Source organism: Trachypithecus francoisi, unplaced genomic scaffold (genome assembly GCF_009764315.1).
Source record: "Trachypithecus francoisi isolate TF-2019V2 unplaced genomic scaffold, Tfra_2.0 Lachesis_group11, whole genome shotgun sequence".
In the NCBI taxonomy this organism is placed as follows: Eukaryota; Metazoa; Chordata; class Mammalia; order Primates; family Cercopithecidae; genus Trachypithecus; species Trachypithecus francoisi.
Genome location: NW_022681456.1, coordinates 58361124 through 58383460, shown reverse-complemented (window position 1 = coordinate 58383460; position 22337 = coordinate 58361124). Strand labels below are relative to the sequence as shown.

General features: G+C 34.8%; 1 protein-coding gene across 1 annotated transcript in view; it reads left to right on the top strand.

Moving 5' to 3' along the window:
• GLIPR1L2 (GLIPR1 like 2) overlaps positions 1–22337 on the top strand; it is a 40340-nt gene that overhangs the window by 5633 nt on the left and 12370 nt on the right. Inside the window, exons 2-3 of the mRNA XM_033221235.1 lie at positions 12386–12631; positions 14493–14596. Coding sequence (XP_033077126.1) covers positions 12386–12631; positions 14493–14596 — 350 coding nt within the window. The remainder of the gene's footprint in view (positions 1–12385; positions 12632–14492; positions 14597–22337) is intronic.

Below are 22337 nucleotides of genomic sequence, written 5' to 3'. Positions count from 1 at the left end.
TATTGCATTACCGCTTTCTGGAATCAGTTTCCTTGTGCCTAAAATATGTCTTTTAATAGCTCATTCAGCAAGGGAGTGTGAATAGTAAACTTAATATTTCTATATGTAAAATAATCTTTACTTCACACTCTTGAATGATATTGTTCTCTGTCAGCACTGTCTTCTGTCTCCCACTGTTGCTTTTGAGGTTTCTTTTGTTAGCTGAACTCAGAAGTTCCCACAGTATGGTTCCTATACCAGCAACAACAGAATCAGAATCACCTGTGAACTTATTAGAAATTAAAGTTCTTAGGACCTATCCCAGACTTACTGATCAGAAATCCTGGTTTTGAAACCCAGTAATCTGTATTTTAATAAGTCCTCCAGATGATTCTGAAGTGTACTAAAGTTTGAGATCCACTAGTCTTTTGATCTTTTAAAGATGATTTATCTTTTCTCTCCAGCTACTCTAAATATTTTATATTTGCTGTTCTGTAGTTTTACCCCATACTGGTACTAAGCATGCATTTATTTTTATTTATTTTGTTCAGAACTTTTCTTCTTGAATCTCTGTATCCATGTCCATTGTTAAGACTAAAATTCTTCAGCATTATTTCATAGAATGTTGCCCCTTCCCCATGCTCTCTAGTCTCCCTGTCTTGAACTCCTATTAGTTGTATATCTGACTTTTTCATTCCTTTTCTCCACAGCTCTCCATTTTCTCTCTATAGTCCATCTCTTTTTCTGTTTTCCTTCTGAGTCATTGCTTTAGAACTGCTGTTCAGTCACTAGTTTTCTCTTCAGATTTGTGTGATATATTTAACTGGCCAATTGATTTTTTAAAATTTCTAGACTATTTTATAAAATTTGCTCATATTCCCCCACTGTTCTGTTTTCTCTTGTGATTTCTGTTTTTACACTCACTTATTTAATAATTTTAAACATAAATTATTTTATATTTTCATAAAATATTTTTAGTGTTTTATTATTTTAGTTTCTTTGGGTGCCATTTCTCTTATTTTAGCTATTGAGCCTCTGCCATGTTTATAATTTTCTATCCTATGCTCATTTTCAGCAGAGATTATGTGTGTGTGTGAAAGAGTTCCATGTTGTCCAAATAGTGGAAAAATAAATATTGCTACACACTAGTTCTTATTAGCTTTTGCCTTACTCCCATGTTACAGTCAGTTTTATATTTATAATTGTTTTTATATTTATAATGTGTTAAGTTCTGATGTTTATAATTTGTTTGGGTATTGTCAGCATATATAGGCAATTTAAGTATAGTGTCCACCTGTATGCATAGTATAGATCTAGAACTGATTTCTCACATGACATGACTTTTTTCCATCTGACTTTCTGTTACTTCCTCAGACTTCTGGGAAGGATTTGCTGGTCTGCTTCATTTAGGAAGAAGTCAGCATCCTAATTTTTCCACAAATACTTCAATCCCAGAACTTGTCTTAGGTGGCTTTATGGCTACATCTTCTCTTCCTATATTGGTGGTATTTATATCTGATCTGATATTTCCTTTCCTTAGATTAGGCACATGAGTTTACCACTTTGACTTTTAACTTTTCTCTTCATTTCTGGCACCTGAGTATTACCTTTCTTTCCTTTGAGCTCAGCTGTGGATTTAAAAAAAAAAAAAATGGCGGGCACATTGACTCATGCCTGTAATCCCAGCACTTCGGGAGGCCAAGGCGGGCGGATCACTTGAGGTCAGGAGTTCTGACCAGCCTGGCCAATGTGGTGAAACCATATCCCTACTAAAAATACAAAAATGACCAAGCGTTGTGGCACGCGCCTGTAATCTCAGCTACTTGGAAGGCTGAGGCAGGAGAATCGCTTGAACCCGGGAGGCAGAGGTTGCAATGAGCTGAGATCACACCGTTGTACTGCAGCCTGGGCAATAGTGAGACTCCGTCTCAAAAAAGAAAAGCCTTTGTCATACAAGGATTGAACTATATGAATTGCTCTTCAACCATTTTTGACCTAGAAAACACAAGCAATTTCATAGGATTCAAACCAAACATTTTATTCACCATTTTTATAGGTTTGTAATATTAGAAGATTGTGTCTTAGCTTCGTCCTCTTTTTGGTTTAACTTTCTTACATTCTTGGATGCTAGAGGCACAGAATCCCTCCCTTCTTTTTCTTGGCTTTTCTGGGGCTGAGGGATTCCTAATTCTAACCTGACATTGTAGTACTAGGAGAAGGTTCAAGACTTAGACTCCCCTCATGTACCAGATAATGGGCTGTAGTTTTATATGTAATATCAGTTTTTAATTTAATATTACAAATAGATCTTCCTCCTTTTTTAAAAAAAGAAAAAACAGTACAGTCAATGTTAACATTTTTTAACAGCCACTTCAGTCATGTTCCCTTTCTCCATCCCCAGAGACAGTGACCTTTATGAGTTTGATATGAGTCATTCTAATACATTTTTTAAGGTTTCGAATATGTATGTGATGATCTAGACCAAAAACATAATGTTTGGAAGTTTCTGTCTTATATTTCTATAAGTGGCATTATGTAGAATTTATCATGTTACTTGGTTTTTCATTCAAAACTATACATTTGAGATTTATTCATAGATATAAATCTAGTTAATTCAGTTTTATGTGCTATGATATTTATCCCTTAAATGTACTACATTTTTTACCTGTTCCTTTATTGATGGACATTTAGATTGTTTTAAAAATAAATAAATAAGCATAGCCAGGATATTTTGAAAAATGAGGGTTATTGAACATATTAGATTTTAAGCATATGATAAAGCCTCAATAAAAAAATAGTATAGTACTAGTATGTTAAAAGATATACCATTGGAAAGATGTAGAGTTCAGAAATAACCCAAATATGTAAGGGAATTTAGTATATGACAAAAGTAGCATCTCAAATCTGTGAGCTATAGATAGACTTTTAAATTGGTGTTGATAGATCTGGGTAGTCATTTGAAAAAGGTAATTTGCTTCATCCGTACATCAATATAAACTCCAACTAAGTCAACAATTCCCCACAGACAAGACAACAAAAGTATTGTTGAACTTTGGAGTTTTACTAGCCTGATAGGTAAGATATGATCTCTGATTTTTATGTCTCTGATTATAAGCAAAGCTATGCATCCTTTCATGTGAATAAGGATCTGTTAATATCCTTTAATGATTTTTTTTGTCAGTTTTTTTACTTTTTTTCTCCCATTATTTATTAGGGAAATGAGCCGTTCATCTGTGATATGAGTTGTAATTATTTTCCCAGTTTGTCAGGTTTTTTTAATCTATTTATGTATTTTTTGCTATTCAGACTTTTTAACATTTTTGTGTAGCTGACTAATCAGTTTTTAAAAATTGCTTCTGGATTTTTTGTCAAAGTCAAAGACCATGCCTACTCCATGTACTACTGGTGTGCAAGCAAAATGATACAGTCCTTGTAGAGAAGTATCTGACAATACCTACTACATTACAGATGTATTTACTCTTTGGCTCTCTGATGCCATTTCTGGTATCCACCCTAAGGACCTACCACACAAGAAGGAAATGGTATCCCTATACGGTTATTCATTGTACCATCATTTAATATTAACATATTATTGCAAAAATACTCTAATTTCCAGCACTGAGGGTTAACTAAAGTAAATGTGGTTCATCCACATAAAATAATACCATACACCTGTGGGGGAAAAAATAATGAGAAAGCTTTTTTTTTTTTGGAGAGAGTCTCGCTCTGTCGCCCAGGCTGGAGTGCAGTGGCGCGATCTCAGCTCACTGCAACCTCCGCCTCCTGGGTTCACGCCATTCTCCTGCCTCAGCCTCTGGAGTAGCTGGGACTACAGGCGCCCGCCACCACGCCCAGCTAATTTTTTTTGTATGTTTTTAGTAGAGATGGGGTTTCACCGTGTTAGCCAGGGTGGTCTCAATCTCCTGACTTCGTGATCCACCTGCCTCAGCCTCCCAAAGTGCTGGGATTACAGGCGTGAGCCACCACGCCCGACAGAGAACGTTCTTTACACTAGCAAGACAATATCTCATGGATCTTGGAAAAGCAAGGTACATTATGATACGTTTTATATAAGAAAATTACAAATAATGTATATTTGAATAAAAAATAATGGACAGATCCACAGGAATTGGTTAGTTACATATAGAAGCCTTAGGGGAAATAGGATGGTGGAGAGCAAGACAACATGACTTCTCAATGATTTTATGTGGTTTTGTTTTTATAAAGTATTCGATATCTGTTCAAAAAATAATTTATTTTTAAAACAAAATGTTCGTTAATGCATGTTGATAATTTCACTGGGGATTATAAGTGATAAAGCATTCATGAAACAAAAAATATATACAGCAAAAAAAATGTAATTGCAACTAAAAAAATTTAAAACAATATCCTCAGTAAAATAACGTATTTAATGTATTAGGGCTAGCATTCCTGAAGTCTGATCTTTGTGTATGATGGGATGAAATGGGCAAACGAAACATCAAAATGGAAGTGAGCATAATTATATATATATATGTATATATATATTTGTCTTTTTGTTATTTAATAATCATATGTAATTTTAAATATGATAATTGAAGTTAAAGGTAGTTAAGATAATCATAAAGATTATCATAATGATCTGATGTTGGTGGCTAGCAGATGGGAAAAGTTAGTTGAACTTCCAAATTTACAAAAGAGAAGTGAGCAATAAAAAGAAACTTTATCAAGCCCGCAATATAAAGAGAGAAAAATAGGAAATGACTTTTAAAGACTGTAAACATAAAATAATATTTTAAAATAAACTAAATATATGTTATGATAAATATGAGTGAATTTAATTTCCTTATCTATAATTTGCAAAGATATATACCTGAAACAAATGAAAATAAAAAGATGAATAAAAATATATTATGAAACTTCCAATTTAAAAAAGAGAAACAATATTATAAAATAATATAGAAATGAAGACTAAAGATAAAAAGAAATACTATGTATTGGGGGAAAAAGGTATAATCCATGAAGATAAAATAAAAGCCTTTGCACTGGCCAAAATAGAAAATATATCAAGTAAAATTTCCTAAAAATACAAAGAAATATTTTTTAAAACAAGATAATTGGCCAGGCGCGGTGGCTCAAGCCTGTAATCCCAGCACTTTGGGAGGCCGAGGCGGGCGGATCACGAGGTCAGGAGATCGAGACCATCCTGGCTAACAAGGTGAAACCTCGTCTCTACTAAAAAAATACAAAAAACTAGCCGGGCGAGGTGGCGGGCGCTTGTAGTCCCAGCTACTCGGGAGGCTGAGGCAGGAGAATGGCGTAAACCCGGGAGACGGAGCTTGCAGTGAGCTGAGATCTGGCCACTGCACTCCAGCCTGGGCGACAGAGCAAGACTCCGTCTCAAAAAAAAAAAAAAATTTAGATCCCCTGCCCCCATTAGAGGCTTTCAAGAAACTCAGGAACCCTCAGAAGCAACTACCTGAGACTAAAAAGGAAAAATAAATTGGAAACAGACTAGATATTTGATCCACCCAGATAGGCTTTGGAAGCATCTAAACAAGTATTTGATGTTCCCATAGTCTTTCACCTAAAAAGTAGTTCACAGTCTCAATGAGATTGCATATCAAGACAAAGAAAGCCTTAAACACTTTTCCACAAATAATGGTAAAAAGCATTAGCCCTCATATTGAGCAGATCACCTTAACTTGTTACCTCTGTCAAAAACATAATTCCAAGTATTTTATGTAAATCAATGAGTTTTCTATTATTGTGTTTCAGTTGACTTGTGGCTAAAATTTTAGAATGAACCTATAAGATCTCTATATATGTCTCTCTGTGTGTGTATACGTATGTATGTTATGTATATGTGATACTTTCTTACCTTCAGATCATATTACAAATTTAATTTATAAAATCTCTTAAAGGAGTTCTATTAAAATTGCCTTAGAGCTAAATAAGGCTTATATAAATTAAACGTTCCTCAAACTCTCAGAAAAATACAAACTAATCCACATTCTTTTCAGATTCACTTGACTTGGGTGAATCTTTGCCAAATAAGACTAGTTTAGTAATGTTGGTTTAATAAAACACAGCTATGTCTTCTGAGTTATCAGAATTAATTATCATACAAGCATATATTTTTATTCTACTTGGGTTTACTAAGTCAAACTTGTGATAGCTACAAGATATTTAAGATGATAAAAATTATAAATTCTGCCTAAGAACACATGTACAAATAAAATGCAGTAAAAATGAATTTCTTGATATCTATTACTTCATATGTATCAAATGAAGCAATAAAACAACAATTGTGCATTTAACCGTTTTTAGTTTTTTTGCTGTTGTTATTCTTTTATATGTATGTAATATGTATGTGCCATAAGAATAGTTAATAAGGAAATAACCTGAGATGCTAGGTAGCTTTGTTTAGTGTTATGTCTTACTAAAAGATAGTTTCCAAAATCTTTTTCGTAACTGATAAAGTTATGTTAGATTAAATTAATAGATACTCATTGATAATTTCTAAGTGAGATAAACTGCTGAAACATTCATTTTTAAGCATAAGTTTAAGCTTGCACACTTTTTAGTTTTTAATACTATGAAGTGGCAAATACCTATAAAAGCTGGTGAGATGGTATATTCATAAAATGTGCTAATCTACTATAGAATGCTGGCATATGACAAATAATTCACAGTTATTTACTTTCTAGTTTTTCTCTGTGAAATCAAGGGTACTAATGTATAGAAACACTTTGTATGAAAAGTTTACAAGGAATGTAGGATGTGTTTTTGTCAAGAGAAGGAGAAAGTAATTTTGTCTTAAAATAAAATGACTGATCAGGATGAGAAAGAAGAAAATGTAGGACAATATATGTGGCAGACTGCCACAGTTACTACTTGAGACCATCACTACAACAGTTACTACTGTCACTACTTGAGACCGTCATTACAAGACTGAACAAAGGAGGACAAATGCAGAAACGAAAACTTAAAAGAATCTGTTTTAAAGGAAGGGTAACATGAGGAGGAAGAAGAGGGCTCCCTGCCTCTAGTGAGCAACAGCAGCCACCCTGAGCTTCCACAGCCCTTCATATTTGTTGCGTGGAATGAGCAGGGAGGAGGAGGTAACAATTGGCCAGCTGCATAATTGATCACAGATTCATATTATTATGAATAGGCTTCAGATGTAACTAATCACAAAAATCACTTGTGCCTGGTCATGACTGCCCTCAGCTTTCCTTCTGGGCAGCAGACACAGTTTGTCAGTTTGCCAACAACCCACTTTCATGAGAACAGTTTGCAGTTTACTCATACAGCCTCCAGTGGTATACTGAGTTGATCATGACCCTTACTCTTTCAGCCTTCAACAAATATAGAAATATGGATATAGAAAGTTTGAAAAGGCTTGTGAAAAGAAAATTTTATGTTGCACGGTCAAAGCTGGCTAAGACCAGATGGTTGTATTTGTAATGGCTTTTTAGAAAACCTTAAATGACATTTAAAATTAAAAGTACAGTGATGTAAAACTAGAATTTGATTTTTTCTCTGTAAAAATGACAACATTTACTTGGGTTACTGGTCCGCTCTTAATAAGAAATTGTCAAAAGTTGTGGGATTTTTTTGCTTTTCAAGTAATCAACTTAGAATAAAAAGATTGTGTATCTTAAAATAATTTCTTGTGCTTTATATCAACTTGATTATTTTCCTGATTATTTAAGAAAAACAAGTATTCTCACTTTTAAAAGAGCTAAGGTCTTTAAAAAAAAATTATGTTACCCCCATAGTTACTTTTGAAATCTGTTGTCATATTGGTTAAGTAGATTGCTTAAGTATTGTTTCATAGCTGTCTAAGATCTTATTTAGTCAAGTGTTCAACCCTTTTGAGATTTTTTATGACATTGCTTTTCCAAGATCAAATTCTAAATGAAATCTTAATTTTGAGCTGAACTTGAAATTTCCCAGAACCCTAGACTATCTCAAAGAATTTTTCCCTTTACTTTTTTGTTTTTTAAGTTAAAACTAATTAGATTTATTTAATAGGTTAAATTGCATGAAGTGCATTGTCAAATAAGAAGAGAGGTGTTGGGCATGGTGGCTCACACCTGTAATACCAACAGTTTGGGAGGCTAAGGTGGGAGGATCACTTGAGTCCAGGAGTTTGTGACCAGATTTGGCAATATGGTAAGACCCTGTCTCTACAAACAAATAAAAGAATTAGCTGGGTGCGGTGGTGCACACCTGTAATCCCAGCTACTATGGAGGCTAACAAAGGAGGATCAGTTGAGCCCAGGAGTTTGAGACTGCAGTGAACCACAATCACACCACTGCATTCTAGCCTGGGCAACAGAGCAAGTCCCTATCTCAAAAAGAAAGAGAAAGAGAGACAGATACAAATACAAGAGGGGCCTAACAAAGACTCTTTACTTAACCAAACTTTATTCAGACTTTCCTGAGCCCTCTACTTAACCAAACTTTAGTCAGACTTTCCTGAGCCCTCTCTGACTAGACCTGGGATTTAGGCCCTGTCCTATGGCCTGCATCACCCAGTTTTCACAAAAGTCCCACCTTGCCCAGTTTAAGGAAAGTCTCCCACCCTTGATATCTGATTGCTCTGAATATCTGATCAAAATCTTCATCCCCCAACCTTGAGATCTACCTGGCCTGACCTGGCTACACTGGCCTGTCTTCAGCAAGAATCCTTTAGATCAGTGTAGCAAGAATCCCCTCAAACTTGATGTCTCCTCAATAATTTTTTATTCATTGACCCCCTCATCCTGCTCCATGGCTATAAATCCCCACTTATCCTTCCTGTGTTTGGAGTTGAGCCTCAGGTGTCTCCCCTGTTGCAAGTCTTCCAAAGCCTTCATTACTGTGTTAACAAGTGTCATGAATATTTTTTACTTCAATAATGAAATTTTTCACCTGCAACTTTATATCCTTCAGCTTATTGAGATATTCCCATGTATTGAATGGATGAATAAATAAATTAATGTGTAAAAGCACAAAGCAAAAATTAAAAGAGAGAATAGAATGCAAAGTTCCTAAATCTTACAAATGGTGTGGAACTAAAAACCAAAATAAAGGGGAGAAAATTAAGAAATAATAGAAGCAGATTTTCTAGAGCTGAGGAAAGACATAAGTTTTTAGATTAAGATAAATGTCAGGGAAAATTGTGAAATACAATATTGTGTGCACTGTTTATCTTACACATAGCAATTATCTTTTCTATAATTGTCTTTGAGCTAGGCAATTTACAATTTTTAAATTGTAGAGAAGTGATTGTAATGTAACTAATTTTGCTCATAGAAATGCAAATTCATTGTGTCTGATGAAATGTAATTGACGATTGCCCTGTGGATAAGACCCAGTTTTTACATTTATTTGTGAATGGATTTCAGCACTTCTATACAGCCTATAATCTTGAGAATTCTTTGGATTTTTCTTCAACAAGCTATAATATCTTAGTAGTTCCCTCATTAATTAATCATGTAAAATCATTGGCACATGTATGAGAGTTATGATTGTACCTTCCTTTTAAAATTATTTTTTAATGGAGTCTACCAAATGCTAAGCCCAATTAATGAGAAAAGGCCCATAGTTAGACATATTCTAGGGAAATATATTGAAATAAAATCTTAAAATCTTCCTGTTACCTGTAAGAGAGTACAAATTAGAGTGTGGATTCAGCTTTTCTAGCTAAACAAAGACTAATGGCTTACAAAAATTTTTTGCCCTCTCAAAGCACATTTATCAACCTTATCTTGACATATTTCATTAAATATCTCATTAACTGCTTCTTGAAACTTTAGCCTCTCTTTTCAATTAGGATTTTTATTCATAGTTGAATAAAAGAATCTGGAGCTATTACAAGTTATTTGCACATAGCTGTGAGAAGTAAAATGCTTATGAACTCGGAATTGGGAATTAGATTTCATGACTTTAAATCCAGGCTCCATAATTTACTGTCTATGAGACATTTAATACACTTAAATGCCTTAACCTCTTGGTGTTTTAGTTACTTCCTCTGGGCAAACAGAAATAATAATAATAATGCATACCTCCTAGGGTTATTGGAACATTCAGTGAAATAATACATAAAATACTCTTAAAATAATGACTGCTATTTAGTAAGGATGAGGTATGTGAACTATATGTAAAATATGTCAGGTTGAAGTATATAGTCCATGGGACATTGTTTGCAAATGGGAAACAATCTAAAGGTCTATTAATGGTGAAATGGTTATATTTATTATAGGCTATCCATGCTGTGGAATACTATGTAGACCTTGTAAAAATTAAGCACATCTACTTATGTTAATATGGAACTCTTTCTCTACGTGAAAAGTGAAAGTTGAAGGCCAATGATATTATATATGTTATGATCACAATAGTGCAAGGGAAAAAAATCACAAAATACCCACTTAAAACAGCCAAACTTAGAGTTAAATGTGTGTATGTTTGTATATACAGAGATAGAGAGATATATACACAAGCAAAGTTTTTAATAGTGGTTACCTTAGGGGAAAGGAAGTAGTGGGGAGATATTCTAAAGGTCTGATATGTTTATTTTCTATATTGTATTTATGTATAATCTGTGGGATTCACTAAGAAAACTCTAAGGCAAGCTTGTCCAACCTGTGGCCTGCAGGCTGCATGAGGCCCAGGACAACTTTGAATGCAGCCCAACATACATTTGTAAACTTTCTGAAAACATTATGAATTCTTTTGCCATTTTTTTTTACTAGATCATCAGCTATCCTTAGTGTTAGTGTATTTTATGTGTGGCCTAAGACAGTTCTTTCAGTGTGGACCAGGGAAGCCAAAATGTTAGACACTCCTGCTCTGAGGAAGTGTGAGTATTGGTTTTCAGATGTTTACTTTCCGACACACTGTAACATATGTACTTAGTATTTTAGTTTCACCACTATTTTGTTGATTTTTCTAGTGTACGGTTTTTGTTCTGGTCCTTCACTAACAATTAATTTAATGAGTCTCTAAATGACGATAAAAGCACACATTTCTGGTTATTTCCACATAGCTAGCCAGGGAACAGCATCTTATGCTATTTTCTCATATTTCTGGCAACAAACGTTATATGTGCCTCATATGTAACATTCACCAACTACTACCATGTGTTAAAAGTTTTTCATATATGTGTGTGTGTATATATACATGCACATATATATTATCTTTCTTCTTTCTCTTATTCTCTAATCTTACATATATATCTGATCTTATATGTAATCTGATATAAAAAATATATCTAATGCATATATATAAGATGTATATCTAATGCGATATATATAAGATGTATATCTAATCCCATATATATAAGATGTATAACTAATCTGATATGTATATAAGATGTATATCAATCTGATATATATAAGATGTGTATCTAATCTGATATATATAAGATGTATATCTAATCCGATATATATAAGATGTATATCTAATCCAGTATATATAAGATGTACAGCTAATCTAATATATATGATGTGTATCTAATCAGATATATATAAGATGTGTATATGAGATGTATATCTGATCAGGTATATAAAAATATATCTAATCAGATATATATAAAAATATATTTATCTAATCTATATATAAATGTATATAATCTAATAAAGCAATTTGAGGACAAAATTTATGCTGACTTAGCATTTTATTCTTGACAATATGATATTTTGCATATAATCATTACTTAATAATACCTCTTTTTTTTTTTTTTTTTTTTTTTTTTTTTTTTTTGAGACGGAGTCTTGCTCTGCCACCCAGGCTGGAGTGCAGTGGCCGGATCTCAGCTCACTGCAAGCTCCGCCTCCGGGTTTACGCCATTCTCCTGCCTCAGCCTCCCGAGTAGCTGGGACTACAGGCGCCCGCCTCGCGCCCGGCTAGTTTTTTGTATTTTAAGTAGAGACAGGGTTTCACCGTATTAGCCAGGATGGTCTCGATCTCCTGACCTCGTGATCCGCCCGTTTCGGCCTCCCAAAGTGCTGGGATTACAGGCTTGAGCCACCGCGCCCGGCCAATAAATACCTCTTAAATGAATAGTATTTTAGACTGTTGTATTTGTGTGTCCAAAAAGGCATGAGTTTAAAAATATATACTCTGAGCAGACTATAGGAAAGTGTATTACATACTTCTGAACAGATTACATGTGAGAATGGTATCATTTCCATCATCTAGCATTCTAATATTTTAATTACAAATATATACATAGTACTTTGTCTCAGGAAATGGTCATTTCATTTTTGATTATCCCATAGAAGTTTTTCCCAATAGAAATTTCTCAACCAAGATGCACGAGTACAAAGTTAGAATTGTTTCCTTTAAATCTATTGATAAGAACTCAAGAAAAAATATTTTAGACTACAAAAAAAACTTCTTGTTTTGTTCTCTTTGCTTTTCGAATATTTTTCAGACTTGGGATGTAGCTTTATCACGGACTGCTAGAGCATGGGGAAAAAGATGTGTGTTTGAGCATAATATTTATTTACAAGATGTACAAATGGTCCATCCTAAATTTTATGGTATTGGTGAAAATATGTGGGTCGGCCCTGAAAATGAATTTACTGCAAGTATTGCTATCAGAAGTTGGCATGCAGAGAAGAAAATGTACAATTTTGAAAATGGCAGTTGCTCTGGAGACTGTTCTAATTATATTCAGGTATCTAATTTTTATTTTGTTATTAATTCAAATACTTTTTAATTGCTTTATGCCTAGTTTTATTATGTTTCAAATTTGTACATAAATTCAAATAATAAAATTATTACATTTAATAAGATCACACTTTTAATCAATCTTCCTAGTCTTCAAAATGTCTACCATCCCATCTTTTATGTGAACCATATAATTAAAACAATATTTTAAATAGAGTAAACCTACTCTCCATGTTCAAAGATGAAAGGCACTTTCCTAAAAATAATGTACACTGGAAAAGGAGGAAAGAAACCAGTAAATAAAAATAATTTATAAATTATTGACTATAAACATAAGTAGAAGATTTTTTTGCACATATCAGTACACATACTACTATATAGCTGATTGACTAAAACATTGGAATGCAAATTAATAGTATTGTTTCCCTGCCTCTGGTTCAATAATCCACCCTCATACTTCATACTCCAGGAACATTGAAGCACTTATGGTACATAACCTTTGTTATTTTACACATCACATTGTTTAACAATAATTTATTTATATGTCTGATACTACACTGAGGGCAGGGACCTTGCTTTTCATCCATATATTCTCAACAACATGACATTATTTAGGTCTGCAATAAATATTTGTTTCAGGAATCAAGAAATCATTACATGAACTCCCACATTTATTTAAAAGGTAGATTTTCAATCAATAAACCCTGATGTCACTTTTTATGTAGAACTTAACATTTTGGAATTTGTTCATGTTGAACTCATGTCTTTCTCTTTCATCCAATCATGCTTCAAAAATTTTTTCGTCATTTTTTTTTCTGATCATTTCTTTCTTCTAGAAAGTTATAGTGATTCTCCATTGACTTGCCCCTATCAAACCTAGCCTCTTTAATATGACTTTAATACTCAATAAACCAACCAAATCTACTCCCTGACATGGTACTCTGTGTTTTTATTCCTTAATTCTAGTCTCCTAGACATTTTCATTTCCTGCATTTGACATGCTTAACTTCACTTTAACTCTTGCAGATATTCTATTCTTTATTCTTCTAATGTATCACCTTTTTAATGTGTCACTTTATTTCTTTAAGGATCACACTTTTAAAACCACTAAGGCTTGAGATAAAGAATAAAACAAGAATGGTTCCTCTTTCTTGCACAGAGATTAGCAAAACAAAATAAGTACTTTTTGGTTCACTTGGAAGTATTAGAAATATTAAAGTTATACAGATAATTTCTGGAATGCCTTTGATTATTCCCATCTTTTTTACTCCAATTCAAGATCTGTTTCCCTTTTATAGGAACCAGCTCTTTTATTTCATTTTTTAATGAAAAGGCCAGCTTTTGTTTTGTCCTACAATAGAATTTTCTTAACAAAGAGAAGGAGAAATGCCAATAGCATTCAATTCTTCTCTACTCTTGTATCTCTTTTAGTTTTCTATAATCGGATTGTCTCTCTTTTTCTCCCTTTTTCCCACAACTTCCATCTTTTAAAAACTTATTCTCCTCTTTCCCATCTTCTCTCTTCTAATAACCTAGAACTTTCCAGTTCAACCAGAGGTTGAAAATTGATTCATCAGGCGTGACTTCCTCTGTCTCTGAAGCATTATTCTGGATTGACCGTGTTCTCAAACAGTTCTTCCTAAGAATATGGTATTGGTAGAATCTATTGAAGTATTTCTCTAAATACAGTGTTGAAAATGCTGCCCCAACTCCGTGGTAACTCTCTACATGTCTCTAAATGAAAATAGTTTATATTTCTTGAATTGCTTGGTGAAAAGTTCTATATGAATGGAATATATTATTGTTTATAATATGAAAGTAAATGTTTAAAATTAAATTTTGTGTCTTTCTTGAAATTTTTATTTTAGCTTGTTTGGGACAACTCTTACAAAGTTGGTTGTGCCGTTACTCCATGTTCAAGAATTGGACATATTATACATGCAGCAATTTTCATATGCAACTATGCACCAGGGTAAGTTACTTAAAATTAATAAAAGAATATAAAAATAAATTCAGAATATTTCAAGATAAGTTTTTCTAACTTTCAATATATTTTTCTGTTTTTTGAACTATAAAATAATTAAATATAATACTTTACATTGAAATATTTTCAATTTTATAAGGAAATAAGTCATAAATTGGACATATTGATTTTACTTATACACTGGCCAAATATTACTTCCTAGAATAACCTTAACTTTAGTATTATTTCACAATATTTCACTTAATTAGCATAAGACAAATTATTTTCCAAAATAGTTTATTCTAAAATTTATAGTAAAAGTAGAAAGAAAATTAAAAATGTGTTGAAATTTATTTAGTAAGAATTTTATCAGGAATATGTCAGTTTTATAACATGAAGAGCACTTTTAATTGACCACCCCTTGGAAATTATTAACTGGGACCTGTCTTATAAGGAATTGTAACATCTCGAGATTGAAGAGCACTTCAAACAACTTTTAGTCAAGCTATTTACATATGACTATACCCTATACCTGAGTACCTTCAAATGATGGAAAATAACTACATCTCAAGATAGCTTCCATATCTTGAGAGCTCTTTTGGAAATGTCCAAGCTTTCTTACAGGTCAATATAATACTATAAGTAATATTGTTATAACTTCCAAATAAGTTAGAAAATGTTCGAATTAACATCTTAAATAAACAGTAAGAATTGACTGCCTACCAAGATTGAGAAGGAATTTCTGCCAAATAAAATGCTTTGGGACTAAACCAGAAAGAAAAATTTAAAAAGTAGTAATTACCGATTGTATTCCCCTGGCTAAGAAAAACAGAACTATGCTCTGCATCAAATTAAACTCAGAAAGCTCTTTCCTGATGAGAAGTCTTGCTAACTTTGAACATAGACATGCAAAATAAGTCTGGAATATAGAGTTGCAAAACATTTTAGGCGTCCGTTCACTCCTACAGACTGGAAGCATTGGGATACCTATTACTTGCAGAAACTTTAAAAATTACTACTGATTGGTGTTGCAAATTCAAACAGAATTGTACACTGGGGAGGAGGGAGTTGGTAGAGGATTTTCTGGGGCACAAATCCTCATTTATTCACTCAGCAGGTATGTACAGGCTCTGTTCTTTCTACTAACAAGATGCAAAAGACACCACATTTAGTTTATAGTCTTGGCAGGGAGACAAACACTTTAATAAGTGAACACATAGATAAATAACATTTTAATTAGACAATAAAATATACTGTAAAAAGCAAGATTAGCAAATAGAGAATGACTGGTCTAGAAGATACATAGGGTAGTCACAGAAGAAGGGTATCATTTGAGGTGAAAACCAGATGTTCCAGGTAGAAGTATGTTACAGGTAGGAGCATGTATAAAAATCTCAGAGATTGGAATGAGTTTAGCATGTTTGAGAAAGGAATAACTGTGGTTAGAGGTAAGAGTTGAGGTGGAGAATTAGATGACAGCTAGACCAAATATAATAACATATGTTATGTTAAAGATTTTGGAATTTATCCTAAGTAATGACAAAGCCAGTGGAAGGTCTTAAGCACAGAGTGACATGATCTCACTTTTGTTTTGAAAAGAACACCTTAACAAAAAGATTACTGTGACTGTTGGTAGAGAATGAAATATAAGGAAACAAGAGTGTAAAGAGGAAGTATAATTAAGAGGCTGTTTCCTATAGTACAGGCTACAGACTGATATTTTGGATTAGGGTTTTAGCATGTGGATTGTTTATCGAGTTGGATAATGAATTACCACAAATGTAGTGATTTAAAGCAGAACCCATTTATTATCAAACAGTTCTATAGGTCATGAACCCAGGCATATTGTGGCAGGCTTGTCTTCCCAGGGTCTCAAAGGCCAAAATCCAGATGTTGACTAAGTATTCACCTGGAGGATTAGAGAAGTACCTGCTTCCAAGCTCATTCAGTCTGTGAGCAGAATTTAGCTCTGTATGTTGATGGGACTCTTGTCCTTGTTTGCTTGCTGGCTCTGAGCCATGTGTTGTCTCATCTTCTGGAGCTGCCCATGTTTCTTTGACACGTGGCCTCACCATCTTCCGGTCAGCAAAGGTATGTCAGAGCCTTCTCATGTTTCAAATCTCTGACTCCTCTTCTGTGACCAGCTAAAGAAAACTCTCTGCTTTTAAAACACCCATAGGATGAGTCAAGGCCAGCCTAGATAATGTCAATATTTTAAGGTCAATAGTGCCTTATAATATAATTATGGAAGTAAAATTAATCATACTCACTCTCCTGAGAATTATGCATTGCATGTACATGAGGAATGAAGGATCTTGTGATTTATCTTAGAATTCTGCCTACTATAGAATGGAAATAGTGAGGAAAGGTCAGTTTCTGGGTATATTATGAAGGTGGAGCTAATAATACAAGCCAATTGGCTTGACTTTAGGGATAGATTGAATAAAATAATCAAGCAACATTGTGCCTTTGTCTTTAGTCTAAAAAAACTGGGTAGGTGGTGATTTCATTAACTTAGAGAAGATCAAAGGGTATGTTTTCTATTTCGGTATATTAGATAGAAAAATAAATGCAGGAAATGTGATTGAATCATGAGAAACAGATAGCCATATGAAAGTATGTGGTTGTTGCCGGGCGCGGTGGCTCAAGCCTGTAATCCCAGCACTTTGGGAGGCCGAGGCGGGCGGATCACGAGGTCAGGAGATCCAGACCATCCTGGCTAACATGGTGAAACCCCGTCTCTACTAAAAACACAAAAAACTAGCCGGGCGTGGTGGCAGGCGCCTGTAGTCCCAGCTACTCGGAGGCTGAGGCGGGAGAATGGCGTGAACCCGGGAGGCGGAGCTTGCAGTGAGCTGAGATCTGGCCACTGCACTCCAGCCTGGGCGACAGAGCGAGACTCCGTCTCAAAAAAAAAAAAAAAAGAAAGTATGTGATTGTTTTCTAAGTAGAGGAAACTTCTGGTAAAAAGGCTCTGGAGTGAAAGTCACAGTGAATGAGATCAGCATGTGGGAGAGTGAATATGAAGACAATTTAAGAACTGAGTCCTGGGGCACTATGCTATTTCAAACTAAGGCAAAAGAGCTAGTAAAGGAGGATGAAGAGAGGCTAATGAGGTAGGAGGGAAACCAAAAACCTGCTGGTAAGGTACTTGGAAGTCAAGTGAAGAACATGAGCTAAGAAGCCCAAACTGGTTAACTCTATGAGATGCTGCTGAGAGAATGAGAAATTGAGGAAGGAGAACTGACAGTTCCATTAGATGAGATGAAGGTATTTGGTGACCTTAATAAGAATAGTGATTCAGGGGTCTCAGATGACTACAGTGATAAGATGAAGCTACTAGTTGTTAAAATTACCCTTTTTTTCTTGCTACTCTCCTATGGCATAGGCTTCTTTGTCTTGAAATTTCTGTTAACCATTTTTCCTTTGATACAAATATTGGCAAGTCTACCTTGAAGGATCTAGATTGGAACATATATCAGTCAACTCAGTCCAATTCTTATTTGATTATGTACCTAAAATAGGCAATCACATTATCTCTCTTAAAGATAGTTGGTAGAAAAATCAATCCATTACAATATTATAAAATATTGGGTAGAAATGAATGTAAAATAACCAAATTGAAAATTAGGCCGGGCGCGGTGGCTCAAGCCTGTAATCCCAGCACTTTGGGAGGCCGAGACGGGCGGATCACGAGGTCAGGAGATCGAGACCATCCTGGCTAACACGGTGAAACCCCATCTCTACCAAAAAATATAAAAAACTAGCCGGGCGAGGTGGCGGGCGCCTGTAGTCCCAGCTACTGGGGAGGCTGAGGCAGGAGAAGGGCGTAAACCCGGGAGGCGGAGCTTGCGGTGAGCTGAGATCCGGCCACTGCACTCCAGCCTGGGCGACAGAGCGAGACTCGGTCTCAAAAAAAAAAAAAGAAAAAGAAAATTAGAAGGTATAGTGGGATGAACGGTGCCCCCCAACCAACGTTGAATATGTTTAGGCCCTAATTTGCAGAACCTGTCATTATTACTTAAATGGCAAAAGTGTGAATATTACCTAATATGGCAAAGATGTGGTTAAGATAAGGATCTTGAGAGAAGGAATTTATTCTGGATTATTTGGGTGAGGGCTAAAGAGAAGGAGAGGAGGATTCAGCATTAACACACAGAAGAGGAGGAGACAGTATGACCACAGCGGAAGTGGCTAAAGTGATGCATCCGGAAGCCAAGGAGCTAAGGCCACCAGAAGCTGGAAAAATCAAGAAACAGATTCTCAGAGCCTTTGGAGAGAGCACAGTCCTGCCAACACCTTGATTTTGGACTTTGGGCCTCCAGAACAGTGAGAGAATAAGTTAATGTTGTTTTAGCCACCCAATTTGTGGTAATTTGTTATTATAGTTACAGAAAATTAATGCAGAATAGAAGAATAAAACAGACCTGGCTGGCCATGCATACAGAAAACAAGTCAAAGCAACCCTGAAAATTTTTCTCAGAAACACAAAGGTGAAGAATAGAGGTCAAAAATTATGAAAAAATGAAATATGTATGGCATATAAATCTACAAATTGATGTTTCTAAACAAAAGAGAAGAGCAAAGAAAAGAGAAATGAGAAAGAAAAGAAAATGTTCCCAATCTATGAAGATATCTGTATAAAGATTAGAATAGTTTATAATGTATCAGAAAAAAACAGAAACAGTATTTACATACAATTATTTACTAGTCCTTATTTTTCATTTTCAAAGATAGAAACACACATTTTAAGTACAATTTTAAAAAATAAAATAAAACAATATTAATTCGATTACTCTAAAACTTAAATATTGGAAAAGACACAAAGATGACCATAAGAATTTATGCTATTGATAGGTAATGTTATTAACTGAGCTAGGAAAAGATACAGAGTGGAGGGAAAAGAACTGTTTTTATTTTTAGGCATGTTGGATCTGCAGTTGACTACAGGACCTTTCATTTAGTTAAATATAATTTTGTTGTAAGTGTGTCAAAGACATTGCACATTACATTTTATGTAATGTAATTTACAAATATTTCCCCAAATATTAATGTTTAACTGTTGACTTAAGATGCAATTCATTTTTGTCAAATCGTATTGTTTTGTTTTACTGTAGAAACAAAAGTATCAATTTTTTTTCATGGGTTTTGAGGTTTGTGTCATACATAGATAAACTTTCTCAAAATATTACTGCTCTTTTTAATTATCTCATATTTTCTTCTAGCAATTCTTATGTTACCCATTTTGCTTCTGTACATTCTGTAAGTTGGTATAATAATATCTTGCTTAAAATAACTATAAAGACTGGACAAAACATATACAACAACTGTTTTTAGGCATTAGAAAACAACCAGTGTGGGTCTTTGATCTCTGCAAATAAGAAAGAACTCAACGGAGTCATGTATGTGTTCCAGTTTTCTCCCTGAAAGTGTTTCCCAAACTGTAGCCAGAGAAACAGAATCCAAGCAAAGAATGTGTTTTTTTGTGGGGGTAAAGGAGATATCAGTGTCTGTCAATGCTAAGGTGTCTGGTATTTGGGACCAGGATCTCAAAGAGGAGGAGGCTACAAAGAAGAAGTCCCACAAGTCTATGTAAAAACTTTCTGTGGGTCCTTGGCCAACTCTTCAGCTACACTTCACAGTGCAAGATCCTCAATGGATTAGTGGGGACCAGCTATTCGGAAGCTGAAGATCCGCACAGATATTTCAGAAGCTGCACAGTGCTGAAAAGACAGAGTTGCAATTTAGGCCCAGCCAAAACGGTGAGTTGTTGGTTAACACCCTGGGCACTCGCTTGTGGATTCAGAACGGCCTTGCCCTAAGAGTAAGAACCATACCCGAAGAGTAAGCCCACCATAGGAATAAGGGAAACAGTAATGTAGACCCATCTAATCCTAAAATCAGCCCTCAACAGGATGGCGGTTATCTGCCAGTAATTTCACTGCCAGACAAAACAAAACTCACCATTTTTTTAAAAGGAAGCTGATGTGATGGTTAATTTTATGTGTCAGCTTGGCTAGGCTGTAGTGCCCAGTTGTTTGGTCAAACCAGCCTAGATGTTGCTGTGAAGGTTCATTTTAGATGTGATTAGCGTTTAAACCAGTAGGCTTTGAATAAAGCAGATTATCCTCCATAATTTCAGTGAGCTTCACCCAATCAGTTGAAGGTCTGAGGTCCTTTCAGCTTTGAAGAGAAAAGTCTGAGGTCTCCAGAAGAGAAAGGAATTTGCTTCTAGACTCCCTCCTTCAAACTCAAGACTATAACATCAGCATTTCCCTGGATCTCCAGCCTGCCAGCCTGCCCTGCAGATTTTGGACTTACCAGCTCCCATGAGCCAATTCCTTAAAATAAGAGTCTTTCTCTCTCTCTCTTTCTCTGTCTCTGATGTGTGTGTGTGTGTATGTTTATATACATGCATATACATCATATTGGTTATATTTCTCTGGAGAACTTTAATACAGATTTGGGTACCAGCAGTGGGGTTTGAGGCCACCAAGGACATATTCAATTAGATCTACTGGAACCTATGACCCAAATGGCAGATCAACTAGTGTGGCATCCTGCACCTGCACCTGTTGGTGCCTTCTCTTGTTCTGGGCCTCACTCAAAAGTAGAAGCTTTCAAGTCACTCAGAAAATGCGCTGCAACAGCACACCCAAATGAGGAATATGTTGCCTCCAAATCCAGAAAGACCTGCTAAGTTTTTTTTTGTTTTTGTTTTTGTTTTGCCTCTCATTTGGTTACAGAAGGAGATAAGTGCAACAACATATCTTTCACTTTAGAAGGGATATCTCAATATGCAGCATACCACTGTACCCTAGAAACGTCACTGAAGTAGAAGACCCCTGGATTTGTGTCAGATATTGAACCTGAATTTTGTCAAGCCCTAAGACCTAACTACCAGAAATACAGGGAATATAGTAACAAGGTAAGCAGCATCACAGTGGTATAGTCACTCAAGTCCTAACACCTAAGACTTCCGGAAATAGGGTGATTTGAGGTGTAATTAGTTAAGGTGAGGTCATAGTGGAGCAGGTTGGGTCCCTAATCCAATATGATTAGTGACTTTATAAGAAGATGGAAATGTGGAAACAGAGACATGGGACTAATGTCATGCAAAGAAGGAGTGATGTGTCTACAAGACAAGGAAAACCAAAGATTGCTGACCATCACCAAATGCTAAGAGAGAGGCATGGAGTGAGTCTCCGTTGGAACCCTCAGAAGGAACCAACTCTGCTGACACCATAATTTTGGACTTTTCGCCTTAAGAACTGTAAGATAATAAATTTCTGTTGTTTTTAAGCCATCTAGTTTGTGGTACTTTGTTACAGCAGCCTGAGAAAACTAATACACAATGATAAAAACCAACAAATATCTCCCATAAATTCAACCAAGTTCAGCTTCCCTTCCCAATTTAAAAAGAAGCTAACAAGTGAAACTTAGTAAAATTAGAGAAAAATTATTCTTTTCATTAAAATGGTGTTTTTAAAGAACAAACAACCCGGAAACTAAAAGGTATCATCATATTTAGTGGCGATATCTACAAGAATTGCCATTAAGGTTTTAAAAAGATAAGAATATTCATTCCATAAGAATCAATCAAGATACCAGTGTTAGTGAAGAAAAGCAAATCAATGCAATTAGACACAAGAAAGAAATAAAGGGCCTAAATGAAAGATGAAAGCAGAAACCTTATTATTCAATACTGAAGAAACCCAAGATTCCTCATTTTAAAAACTAAAAATAATAT